Source organism: Cherax quadricarinatus, chromosome 16 (genome assembly GCF_038502225.1).
Source record: "Cherax quadricarinatus isolate ZL_2023a chromosome 16, ASM3850222v1, whole genome shotgun sequence".
NCBI classification, from domain to species: Eukaryota; Metazoa; Arthropoda; class Malacostraca; order Decapoda; family Parastacidae; genus Cherax; species Cherax quadricarinatus.
This window is the reverse complement of record NC_091307.1, coordinates 16,255,647-16,269,860: the sequence shown is the minus strand read 5'-3', so window position 1 is coordinate 16,269,860 and position 14,214 is coordinate 16,255,647. Positions and strand designations below refer to the sequence as shown.

The window sequence follows — 14,214 nt, the reverse complement described above, 5'->3', positions numbered from 1 at the left end:
TTGGGGGTGATATTTGACCGTTGCTTGACGTGAGCTACTCGATTAATGAAGCTCACACGGAATGCTCAGTGGATGCTACACATTAAAGTGCCGGTTCACCACACCTAGGGGGCGGATCGGCTGACAGTGGTCTGCCAGGCTGCAGTATCACTGATAGATCTACTCCTAGGCCATTTCTTCCCTGCTGTACTTGATGAACCCCGCTCATTACCTAGGCATCCAGCTTTACAGGGGTCTATTCCGTACATATCCTTTTGAGAGCCTCTATGTTGAGTCTGGCGAGCTTCTCCTGGGTCTGCGCCATGAGGTGCTAAGCTTGCGCTACCTGTTTTGGGTTGGTGTACTCCTAGCAACCGTGCTTATACTGCTGTATATATGAGGAAAGGGGAGAAGGGAAGCCCTTTGTTGGTCGTGCAACGTTTCCTCTGTCGTTAGGCGTTCGGATACGTGCCCTTCTTGGATTCAAGCCTTAGTGTGTCTGCAGTCAGATTTTTTATGTTTAATGTAAGCACTAAACCCTTATGGAGCATACAAAGCCTGTCAAATACGATTCAATCAGATTTAACCCCATATGCAGATACATTTTCTCCAGACACAGACACAGGTCTTTACTGACGGCTGGTGATGGAGGTGGCATTATTGTGATCGCTGGTGAGGACTCGTTGTCTACACTTACCAAGAGAATCCTCTGTGTTCACTGTAAAGCTCAACACAATCCTTGCTGCCATTGTCTTGATAGCTGGTTTAGTTCTCGGTTCACTGTGTACTCAGATTCCCGGTTTGCTCTGTCTGCCCTGGCCCAGTACATTTCTGTCCACCCTGTGGTCCAAAAGATCCAAGTGTGTTAGCTCGACCACAAACACACGGAGTTCTGTTGGCATTCAGGTCATGTTGGTGTCCCACGAAATAAACAGGTAGCTGTCAGGGAGGAAAGTTGTTGTTGTAAGAAACACACACTACTGTAGAATTTTGCCTCACAGTGACTTCATGACTTCATGAGATGTCTTCAGTAAACGGTGGCCTCGGGAGTCTTTGGGCATTATTAATTTAATGGGGGGTTTTAATAGATGCTGCGTATTTTAGCATGGCATGATATTATTTGTTTTGAGCGCTTTATTCATTTTCGTAGCTTCTCTTATTTATTATGTTATTGTTGGTGGTGGTGTGTGTGTGTGTGTGTTGTGTCTTGTATATATTTTTTACTGGTATGAGCGCTGAGTGACCTACATGGTCAAAGTGCTCTGGAACTATCACAACTACTACTACTACTACCACCACTACTACTACTACCACCACTACTACTACTACCACCACTACTACTACTACTACTACCACCACTACTACTACTACCCCTAACGCTACAACCACTACCCCCACCACCGTCCACCTCGCATGACGTGATTCTTTTGTTTCAATTTCATACGAGGGTTGAGATACACTTTACTATATATATCCTTTCATCAGCCCACATATATGTACCTATGGAAATATTTTCCTACAACGTATTGGGTATATCTGCATTGCTTACACACACACACGCACACGCACACGCACACACACACACACACACACACACACACACACACACACACACACACACACACACCAGTTTCAGTATACACTGATTTAATGTACTTTTCAATCAATCCCAACTGGTCAGCTGATAGCCAATACTAACAGTGGCTGGTGGATGCTAGTAGTGGTCGTGAAGGTAGTGGTGGTAGTCGTAGCAGTAGTGGTGGATGCTAGTGGTGGCGACATGACACGTAAATTCTTTTCTTTAAATAACATTTTCTTTCAACGTTTTTCCTCGTTGTCCTCCTTCAGGTTTCGCACGTGGAGGAGGAAAGGTGAGCTGGTGGTGCTGTCCTCCCAACACGGTCGAGACACCTTTGCCGTGCAACTGGTACAAGGTCGACTGTGTGTGGTGCTGCAGCTGCACCCAGACCCTCCCAGGTCCTTGTGTCTCGCCCGGGCCCAGCTCACAGACGGTCGCTGGCATGCGGTCACTGCCTCCAGGTACAGTCTGCCTCACTGTCTCAGCTCACAGACGGTCGCTGGCATGCGGTCACTGCCTCCAGGTACAGTCTGCCTCACTGTCTCAGCTCACAGACGGTCGCTGGCATGCGGTCACTGCCTCCAGGTACTGTCTGCCTCACTGTCTCAGCTCACAAACGGTCGCTGGCATAAGGTCGCTGCCTCAGGTACGATTGCTATCATATGGTCGCTTCCTCTTAACTTGGTTAAGGCGTCGTCTTCCTCTCTTGAAATCATTATTCTTAAACTCATAGTTCCTGGACTCAGCATTCCTATTAAACTCAGAATTCTTATTTGCATCATTCTTAAATGCATAATTCTTGAACGAGTCTTATATAAAGACGACATTCTTTAATGCGTCATCCTTAACCATTCTTAAGCCCATCGTTCTTAAAAGCATGTTATTTTTATTACAGGTTTATACTCAGGGTTTACAGTAAAATTAATTGCGTATTTAAAGAAAAATGATGCCTAAACTTATGGATTTTCATTCATTTTCATTTATTTTCATTGAAAAATGAGCGAAATGTAAGAATTCATAGAAAATGAGAAAACTTGTTTACATTCTCGATTATAATTGGTTGATAAAAACAGCTGCCACTACACACCTCGGTGGTGACAGTGTTACTAGGGTGTGACGGCGGTCTGTGTGTGGCAGTGTGTTACGGTGGTGTGTGTGTTACGGTGGTATGTTGCAGACACGGCTCGGCGACCATCTTGACGGCAGATGACGGGGAAGGGGAGTTATACAATGCCTCTGTCTCGCTGGAGGGACGGCAGCTGCTGGAGGTAGACAAGCAGGAGGGTGTCCATGTAGGAGGCTCCCCGGAGTACATGGGTGTCAGCGTCTTCAAGATCCACGGAGATTACCGTGACGGTAAGAGTCCGTTACTGTGACGTAATAACAATAATAGTAGTATTAACTAAGATGCAGAAGTCTTAACTTACTGTGATCTCTTAGTGTTAGCTTACTGCGATCTCTTAATGTTAGATTACTGTGATCTCTTAGTGTTAGCTTACTGCGATCGCTTAGTGTTAGCTTACTGTGATCTCTTAGTGCTAGCTTACTGCGATCTCTTAATGTTAGATTACTGTGATCTCTTAGTGTTAGCTTACTGCGATCGCTTAGTGTTAGCTTACTGTGATCTCTTAGTGCTAGCTTACTGCGATCGCTTAGTGTTAGCTTACTGTGATCTCTTAGTGCTAGCTTACTGCGATCGCGTAGTGTTAGCTTACTGCGATCTCTTAATATTAGATTACTGTGATCTTAGTGTTATCTCGTCAGGCTTGGACTGGAAGTAACAGACAGGGAATAACAACTAGCGGATGATCCATCATCTCCGGCCTCATCAATCACTCAACTATCCTCTGGCTGTTTGTAACATTACACACGTTGAAAGGCGAGCTGCTGGCCAGGAAAACACCATCATTTTACTTGTTGTAGATACACAAAGATTATGTTAAGTTACAGCTCAAGAAATTTTGTTCACATCACATATATCACAATGTCGTTGATGAAACAATTCACAACTCAGCAACAATTCTGGGGCTAAAACATTTCACAATTCACCTACAGAACAGAGGCTGGAGCATATCACAGTTACCCCCACAGATTAACTTCTAACTTTCCGTACCGTACTTTATTTTTTTCACTAGCGGTATAATAATGGTTTTAAGAAGGATCGAAGAGCCGTCTAGCTTTTCTAAACTGTGAATTTATATTTATATCGTTCAACACTGTTCTCTCGTTAATCGCGTACATTTGTGCAGAAAATTTTGTGGGTGTTGTCAGCAGCTACCCAGTGGGTGTTGTGGTTGAGAAATCTAACATGATGGAAGAGAGAAAAAAGCTTTTAGTGCATTTGCCAGTCAATCTGAACATTTCACTTGTCTTCCGCAGGATGTATTGACGACGTGAGAATTTCCGGAAGGAGCGTCCCGCTGCCTCCTGCCGTCAACAACACCTCCTGGGGCCAGGCCAGTATGTTTAAAGGCGTGGAGAAGGGCTGTAATGCACCTTCAGCCTGCACTAACGTCACCTGCAGAGCTCCTCTCACCTGCGTCGACACCTGGAGGTCCTACCACTGCGGGTGAGTCCTGTTTAACCCTCTCGCTCAACTTCGTTATATTCTCCGTCGGGTTACAAGGCTTAACCCACAGAATCTTAAGTTTGGGATTGTATTCAGAAACGCATTAAGCAGGGTAACTTTTAGTCTATATTTTATACACAGTACAGCGTTATCACGATCTGTGGGGCCTCACTCATCATCATCCACGGTGGGGTTTATTATTCATAGTGGTACTTTATGATCCACAGTGGGGCTTTCATCATACTTGATAGACACTTAAATCCACTTAGTCACTTTTAAGGCAGTTAAAGTATCTGAATTAACACTTGTTAGTTTACTCCATTATCTTTCAACTATTTTTCTAGTATTGCATTTTGTGAACTAGAATAAGTATACATAAAGCCCCGAGTATTAATTTATTTCCTCTTACAAGAATTCTTGATGAGTTAAAATTTACCACTTGCTGTTGTTTTGGCAACAAGTGCACAGTTCTTGAGTGGGTTAAGAGGCCGCCAACGTTCTAGCACTTTTCTTCGTCTACTAATTGGTTAGGCAGAAATTGCTCATGTCATCAAAGTGAACATTTCTGATGTGCGCATCGCATGCGTTACCTAAACTATGCAGCATGCGCTGTGTAACTGCAGAGAGAGCTTAATCATGAACCAATAGTTAAATAATTTCCATTCCAAAGCCCAATCAACAAAATACATTTAGCTTGATATTTCTTACTGTGACCTTGATTCTTAACTTGTGGTATTTTACTAGAGCTGAAAATCCACTTCTTGAACTTTTCAAAATGTGAACTTTTCAAAATGTGAACTTTTCAAAATGTGAACTTTTCAAAATGTGAACTTTTCAAAATGTGAACTTTTCAAAATGTGAACTTTTCAAAATGTGAACTTTTCAAAATGTGAACTTTTCAAAATGTGAACTTTTCAAAATGTGAACTTTTCAAAATGTGAACTTTTCAAAATGTGAACTTTTCAAAATGTGAACTTTTCAAAATGTGAACTTTTCAAAATGTGAACTTTTCAAAATGTGAACTTTTCAAAATGTGAACTTTTCAAAATGTGAACTTTTCAAAATGTGAACTTTTCAAAATGTGAACTTTTCAAAATGTGAACTCTTCAAAATGTGAACTCTTCAAAATGTGAACTCTTCAAAATGTGAACTCTTCAAAATGTGAACTCTTCAAAATGTGAACACTTCAAAATGTGAACTCTTCAAAATGTGAACTCTTCAAAATGTGAACACTTCAATGAGGAAAGATAAACTCTTCATTTTATCTAATGTTCAGACGTGCTGGGTTGAGGTAATAGACCCTCCAAATTATTTTATTCTGGAATACGTGAGGATCTTCCATCCAAAGTTTGTTAACGCTAACTACCAGACTTTAAAAACTTGTACGGGAAATGTTGGCTGAACACAGTCATGGTTGGCTGTTGTATGAATACTCTAGCCTCTCGTGTACAGCACCGTAACTTACCAATGCTGAAGCATTAACATTATTGAATGAATTCTAATTTTTAAATATAGTATCAAATTTTTGTGAGCTATCGATTGCAGGGTGTTGGAGGCTCGATCCTCCGTTTACTAATTACATTATACAAACTCTACTCTCACGTCCAGTGGGATCCTACGTTTGTTAAATAAACCTGCATTTTCTGTTGCTCATTCTTTCCCTCAGATGACTGTAACAACTCATTACACGAGTAAATTATCTTTAATTGATAATTGAGAGTGTATTTAATGCTTGTAGCGAAGGAGCGTAAACTTAGTTAACTGCAGTGTTTAGCACGGAATATGTCCCAGAATTACAAAGAAAGACATAATATACATTGTTTTGCTTTGTTTATGGTCATCTGAAACTGGGAAATGAGTGCAGAGCCTTACCATTGTTTTGGTACTGTGCGTGTGTTAACTGTTAAGTTGTAGCTCCGACCACTGGGTCACTTACGTTACCTGACGGTGTATTTATGTTCAGCTATTGTGCTGTTTTCCAATGTTCACAACTGTGTATACGAGCGTCCCTCCAACTCCCACCTTTTCTTTTAGACTATATTTTTTTTCCTCTGGCTTCCGGCGCTGAATGGCACACGGGATTAAAGGTTATTTTTCGAATAAAATGACTAATATATTTCCTTACTGAGTTGAGTACAGCGGGTTTTAAAGCTTGATAAAATGTCTTCAATTATTCATTGAATATGCTTTCAACATTTTTACAATATTTTTATATCCAAGATCTTTATTTTGTGACCACTGTTTGTCGTGTTGTTTGCGGGTACCTCCGTCTTGCTAGATGTACGACATTGTTTACGGTTGATTTTGCACTGCCAGATGTACGGCATTGTTTGTGGGGGTGCCTCTGCCCTGCCAGATGTACGACATTGTTTACGGTTGATTTTGTGCTGCCAGATGTACGGCATTGTTTGTGGGGGGTCCCTCTGTCCTGCCAGATGTACGACATTGTTTACGATTGATTTTGCGCTGCCAGATGAACGAAATTGTTTGCGGTATAGCTACGTCCAGTCTGCTACTCGTCACTGTTTACTCTGTGTCATGCGTGACCTTTGTCGTATTTATTTTCTATGAGCTTACGTTAGTGTGAGTGTATGTTTAAGTGTACGTTTCTGTGAATGTTTCTGTGAGCGTATGCTTCTGTGAGTGTATGTTTATATGAGTGTATGTTTATATGAGTGTATGTTTATATGAGTGTATGTTTATATGAGTGTATGTTTCTGTGAGTGTGTGATTTTAGGAGTGTATGCTTCTGTGTTTCAGAGAGTTAAGTGCGGTGTAGTCAGCTCGTGGCCTGGCTGACAGTGGTAGTCAGCTCGTGGCCTGGCTGACAGTGGTAGTCAGCTCGTGGCCTGGCTGACAGTGGTAGTCAGCTCGTGGCCTGGCTGACAGTGGTAGTCAGCTCGTGGACTGACTGACAGTGGTAGTCAGCTAGTGGACTGACTGACAGTGGTAGTCAGCTAGTGGACTGACTGACAGTGGTAATCGGCTCGTGGACTGACTGACAGTGGTAGTCAGCTCGTGAACTGACTGACAGTGGTAGTCAGCCCGTGGACTGACTGACAATGGTAGTCAGCCCGTGGACTGACTGACAGTGGTAGTCAGCCCGTGGACTGACTGACAGTGGTAGTCAGCCCGTGGACTGACTGACAATGGTAGTCAGCCCGTGGACTGACAATGGTAGTCAGCCCGTGGCCTGGCTGACAATGGTAGTCAGATCGTGGCCTGACTGACAGTGGTAGTCAGCTCGTGGTCTGACTGACAGTGGTAGTCAGCTCGTGGCCTGACAATGGTAGTCAGCTCGTGGCCTGACTGACAGTGGTAGTCAGCTCGTGGTCTGACTGACAACAGGTAACATTCTGTAATACCTAGTACACACAACCTTGGGTCAAGTCACCTATCGTGCTCGGGTAAGGGAGAGAATCCGCTGATTCACCTAGTCTACTGCAACAAACACAGAGGCCCGTTTGTTGCAACAAACACACGGTATTATCTGCTCCACCTTTGTATCGTGCTATATATGACTGCAACGCCTGACTGTGCATGTTTTCCTGCATTGCATAGTAGTTATTAATGTTGCACATACGTTTGCTAAGTTGCCAAGTACCATTCATTTGGTGGGTAATTACCTTTTTTGTAGTTTCAGGAGCAGAGCTATGCTCTTGGTGTGCCGTTTTCTATATATATATATATATATATATATATATATATATATATATATATAATATATATACACACACACACACACACACACACACAGTAGACCGTCGTTTAACACGGTAGTTAAGTTCCTGAAAAATGCCGTGTTAGACAAACTGAAGAACTTATGGGAAAAATAGGGTTACGTTCCTGGGAGCCCCCAAAAAGCCAAACAACTTTTTTTTAGGCCTCCAGATCTTACAAAAATAAAAGGAATATGTAATTGTAGTTCATTGTTGTGATGTATTATGTTGTTTTTACTGCTTAAGACTACAAGTATTTCTTACCTTAAATTGTGGATGCTGGTGTTTGTTGATGATTGTGAAGAGAGTGGAGAGAGATGCTGTGGTCCTACTGGGCTGAGGTGGATGGTAGAGGTTCTGGTACTGAAGTTGATGGTTGTGCTGAGTGTGCATAAATCAGTCAAGTCAGTCCGTCAACTCAGTAAGTCAAGTAAGTCAGTCACTCAGTACATCAGCCAGTCAAGTCATTCATTCCGTCAGTCAAGTCATTCATTCAGTCAGTCAAGTCAATCAGTCAGTCAAGTCAATCAGTCAGTCAAGTCAATCAGTCAGTCAAGTCAGTCAGTAAAGTCAATCAGTCAAGTCAGACAGTCGTCACACAAACTCATATTTACCTCATTCTTTTGGTGTACAAAATGACGCTTCATTCCCGCTACAGGCTATCTCTTGTCTAATATCTCTATTTTCTTTGTTAATTCAAAGAATTAAAAGCTTAAACCTTTTCTTGCAACTTTCAGCAACACTTGTATGCCTACTGGGTGCCATGATTGCTTGGCAGATTTAAGATATGACAGTTAATATGTATCTAAACAAACACAGGGAGCTACTGGCACAAATTCGTCCAACACATGTATAAACCGAACTGAAGGCTGGGAGGGTGGTGGGGTGGCTGATGCTGGAGGGGGATAGCTGTAGCCCATCCCGCCCCCCCGGCGACCGCGGGCTCAAAATTTTTTTCCCTCTCACAACCGTGTTAAACTAATTTTACAAAGTTTTAAACAAAAATATGCCGCAGTTCTTCAGTCGTGCTATAACCCAAACGTGCAAGACAAAACGACGTTAAACGATGGTCTACTGTGTATATATATATATATATATATATATATATATATATATATATATATATATATATATATATATATATATATATACATACAATGTATATCGGCTAGGCGAAGAGCAACACCAATCCGAATGGCCTGTGGGTCGAGTGGAGTACCCAAAGAGGAATTGGGAACAGCTAAAAGAAAATCTCCTGAATGCGGTGCCTTCACCGCCAGGAGACGAGCTTTGTCCTTTCCTGAAGCGTTGGTGAGCATTGTGTTGGTGATTTTTTTCCATGATCGGTTTGTCCGAGTGGGACTGTTTGTGCTCTTTGGGAGGAGCTGGTCTACTGGAGCAGTGGGTAAGGGTGTCCCACCGCACGGCTGCTTCAATAAACCTGGGGTCTTGAGCACCTACCGCACCTCTCAAGCGTTCAGGGACAATCTGCTTGACTAGTCCATTGGAAGCCAAACACGAAGGCAAAAATGCAGGTAAAGCTACGTGCACTGCTTTGTCGTGCCGAATAGGTAAAACTGCTCAATTAACAAGAACTCGTTTAAAATTAAATTCTTTCTAAAATTTTCTCTTATACGTTTAAAAATATATATATTTTTCATTTATGTTAACGTAAAAATTAATAATTTTGTACCTTAGAAAACTTACCTAAACTTATTATAAGAAGCGCAATACAGTATAGTCTTAATATATTTTAGATAAGTTTACAAGAATTTAATAGTAAACAAACACAATGAAATATATTTTTTCGTTAGGTTCAGAATGATTTTTGCGAAATTATTGCATACATAAATTTTCGCTTGCCTTATTCGGCAAGAAGAGTTGCTATTTAAGCCAAAATCCCAAGTTTTACCTATTCGGCACGACATGTGTGTGTGTATATATATATATATATATATATATATATATATATATATATATATGCAAGGAAATCGCAAGAGCAGGCGAAATATACACAAACACTGATCTCTGGCCGAAGGAGACTCGAACCTTAGAACAAGGTACGCAGTGCTTTACCAGTCTACCCACACTGGACCATTACCTTGGAGTCCAGCTTGACTCCAAGGCATTGGCCCAGTGTGGGTAGATTGGTAAAGCACTGCGTACCTTGTTCCAAGGTTCGTAGGTTCGAGTCTCCTTCAGCCAGAGATCAGTGTTTATATATATATATATATATATATATATATATATATATATATATATATTGTGTGTGTGTATATGTGTATATGTGTGTTTCCTGTGCTTGTAACAGATATTACAGCCTTTTTGATTGCATTCCAGAAGTCAGGTGCTCTATTTGAAGAAAAGTAATTTCTAGTTCACTCTCGACATCGTCATTCTTACTATGAATTTTACCAGTGTCACTCCTGTCAATCACTGGCAAGATCCTTGAGACAATTATCTCAAGACAAATGACAGAGTTTTTTGACTACCACTCACTACTTTGTAACCGTTAATATGGCTTCAGGAAAGATTAGTCTGCTGCTGATCTGTTGTTAAACCTCTCCACTAAATTGCACCAGTCACTGGATGAATCCAAAGTCAGCTGTGTGCTTGCAAAACTGCAAGCACTGGGAATTGCAAGCTGTACACTGTCTCCTCAGTGATTACCTTCATGGTAGATCTCTAAGGATAGTTCTCAGTGGAACAGAATCAGCAGGATGTCCTACTGGGGCAAGTGTTCCACAGGAAAGTGTGTTTGGGCCATTGTTGTGGAATAACTTCAGTGACGTTCATCATCTCATCCCAGAATCCCATGCATATGCAGATGACCGTACTCTGACATTTACTTATTCACAAGAAGAAATGCCAGCTGCTCTAAGCTACATCAATCACCAGCTACGAGCTATATCAGCCTGGGGAAACCGATGGCAGGTAACATTTGCACCTGAGAAAACACAAATGATGATAGTCTCTAAGCACCATGATGGTAATGCCGGAGCAGTAGCAAGTATGAATGGGAGAGTGTTGGTACCCAGGGAAGAAGCTGATATACTTGGAGTGAAATTTGACTCAAAACTGACCATGAAGAACTACGTTGTAAATCTTGCAAACAAGGTAGCCAGGAAGCTTACAGCACTTCGACGTATCTCGCATTTGCTCGACAGTAGGGGTTGCAAGATTCTTCATGAGGCACAAGTACGCTCACATCTTGAGTATGCTTCACTTTCTTGGTTTGCCTGTCCCCCATCTCATCTGCGACTGCTTGACAGAGTAGAGAACAGAGCAAGGCGCTTCATCTCTCGCCTGGACCCATCCTGGATAGATTTGTCATCTCAGCAGAGCCTTCAGCACAGGAGGGATGTGGGCGGCCTTGCTGTTATGTACAAGGCCAACATTGTCAAGATACCACACTTGGCTTCACTTCGAGGACAGCGAGAAAAAAGCTTCTATACCACAAGACGGGCAGAAAGCAGCAGCTTCACTCTGGCTGTACCCTTCTCCAGAACTTCACTTCATCTGAGATCATTTATTCCCAGGATGACTCGAGTCTGAAACACATTCGTACAGCATTATGATGTCAACGACATAAAGTCAGTTGATCAAATGAAAATACTGGCCCACTGATGGCTCCAACAACATCCTGTTCCCTACTTGTATGTTTCATAACAATAAAAATGCTTTCAAATGAGCTGATTAGGTAACAGCTCTTATCTTGTCAATAAAGTTAGGAATCCTTAACTTGTCATTAGCTTGTCAATAAAGTTAGGGATCCTTATCCTAACCTTGTCAAACCCTGTGTAAAAAAATGTACGTATGTCTGAATGTGAATAATTGTGTGGAAGATCTCTGTGTTTCGATCAGTAGGCATACTCTATTGTTTTCTCCTTTGCCTTAACAAGATTGTTTAATGAGGAGGAATTAGTCCTTGCTAACCGCTGCACTTCCTGCACAGCTACTCCCAAGGTCTTCATGTATATTAATTAACTGGATAAGTATAACATGATTGTTGTTGTTGTAATGACTGGAGGTCACTGGCTCATTATCTGGGAGTTTAGTTGTTTCAGAGCATTGTTATAATATTTGCATTGTTTTTAGTTTATGACTGTTGGTGTTGATTGTATCTGTAAAATGTTAATATTTGTTGTGTTTGAATGTTAACTTTGTGTGTGTTTGGGAGTTATTATTATATAAGCTCTGTTTTAAAGTGCTAATTTGTGTGTCATTCAGAGCAAGACTTGGTGAAGGCTGGATACTCCGTCATCTAAATCTAACACAAACTAGTATATCTAACTATACTCACCTCCTCCTAGCTGAAGATTTTTTGTTTGGGAGTGAATTGCCTGGGGGACACGGGGAGTCAGATCTGTGCTTAATAAAGTAGGGCAGATGAACAGTCTTTCACTATTATCACGGCACTTTAAGGCACTCCCATCCCTTGCTCTTAGAGTGTCTACTGCGTGGTGCCTTGACGCAGTGTCTGTGTGACGTAAATATTGTGCTTGGCAGGTGTGGTGAGGGTCGTGTTCTGTCAGCCTTGAAAACGACCTGTGACGACGAGAACGAGTGTCTCTGGGAGCCTTGTCTCAACGGTGGTACCTGTTACAATAAACATTCAGGTGAGACAACAGTGGTAGTACCTGTTACAACAAACATTCAGGTGGTACCTGCTACAAATTAATACTTTATTTTACCAGAACATAAAAAGGAAATATCACAAGTGTAAATCCTTCAGAAAACCAACATTTTGTAACCCGTATTTTGCAACCCACATATATCTATGCTGAGGAGGGTCCCAGAGCCGTAACTGAAACATTCACAACTATGCTACTTGCCTATTTTCAAAATGTGGGTTTTCTGAATGGTGGTAATTCTACGTATCTCTTACTGCTTCCAGGAGTCCAAAACCTAGATAAACAGTCACAAGAATATTTACTGCCCATAGGAAAACAGTTAACTAAAGATATGCAGGTAGAGTTATTCTATGTATAGGAAAGTTTAGCAATGTTAGATTAATTTGCTAGGGGTAGTTCGGGTGCATTTGCTAGGGGTAGTTCGGGTGCAAAATTTTAAACTGGCATATTGAAAATCTACAGACTTTTAGTTAGCATTTTATTTCTACGAAAGGGAGTGAATCTTCAGGTTTCCCGTAACTAATCTTGTTCGCAATTTCCGTGACAATGAATTTCCCAATTATCAAACATTGTTTATCACAGGAAACTTCTGATTTAAATTTATACATGGTTAAAAACTGCCCGCTTGGCTTCTACCGTGGTATTTATTGTTTACTGGGAGGACTGGTCAGCCAGCAGAAGGTGTAATTCTAAAACGCAAAAAGATTTCTTTTAGCGGTTCATCGTATGACCAAGTGTCGGAAGATACAATTTCGCGTTTCTGCAGATAAGCAAAATTCTTTGTTCGCTTAGGTGGTCATCAGGACATCATTCTGCTTTCTGTTGCAGCTGGCTACATGTGCGCTTGCCCGAGTGGGTTCAGCGGGCAACACTGCCACCTACCAGACGTGGGTGAGACTTCACTAAAACTCTCCCTCGGAGCATTGGTTGCTATACTTGTGTGGTGCACATTTCTCCTGCGTGAGTAATTATTTTCATGTGTATGAAATATATACTAAGAAAAGTATTCGTCACACCTAACCAGCATTTACTAGAGAAAACTCATAACGATGTTTCGGTCCTGGAATGACCGAAACAGGTCCAGGACGGACCGAAGCATAGTCACAAGTTTCCTCTCCTAGGTGCGGGTTATTTGTGAATTGTTCCAGCCACGATATTGTGACTTTTATTCTTCGACGTATTTTATAAATTTCACGTGGAAACCTGGTGTTATAGTATGTAAGTGAAAATGCAAATGTTACAGTGAAACCCATTAGCAGAAAATTTAGATAATAGCCCAAGGATGGTGAGCAGTGAATTTGAATCTCTGGTGAGAACACTGGCCTAGTTTTATATATATGTGCCGAATAGGTAAAACTGGTCAATTAGCAAGAACTCATTTAAAATTAAGTCCTTTCTAAAATTTTCTCTTGTATGATTAAAGATATATTTTTTCATTTATGTTAATGTAAATAATTTTGTACCAAAAAACCCTAGAAAACTTATCTAACCTTATAACAAGGGCAGTTTAATTTAGCCTAATCCAACTAAATATGTTTTGGGTAAGTTTACAATAATTTAATAAACAAACACAATGAAATATATTTTTCTTGTTAGGTTCAGAATGATTTTTGCGAAGTTATTGCATACAGAAATTTTTGGCAAGAAGTGCGTTGCTATTTAAGCCAAGATAGCAAGTTCTGCCTATTCGGCACGACATTATATATATATATATATATATATATATATATATAT

At 41.1% G+C, this 14,214-nt stretch overlaps 1 protein-coding gene across 5 annotated transcripts in view; it reads left to right on the top strand.

The window, feature by feature from the left end:
- The window catches only part of LOC128688933 (putative neural-cadherin 2), a 971,397-nt gene that overhangs the window by 950,315 nt on the left and 6,868 nt on the right, over positions 1–14,214 (top strand). For all 5 annotated transcript variants that reach the window (XM_070085435.1, XM_070085434.1, XM_070085431.1 and 2 more), the window contains 5 exons: positions 1,828–2,019; positions 2,736–2,914; positions 3,938–4,127; positions 12,356–12,465; positions 13,309–13,440. In XM_070085435.1, the coding sequence (XP_069941536.1) occupies positions 1,828–2,019; positions 2,736–2,914; positions 3,938–4,127; positions 12,356–12,465; positions 13,309–13,440 (803 nt within the window). The remainder of the gene's footprint in view (positions 1–1,827; positions 2,020–2,735; positions 2,915–3,937; positions 4,128–12,355; positions 12,466–13,308; positions 13,441–14,214) is intronic.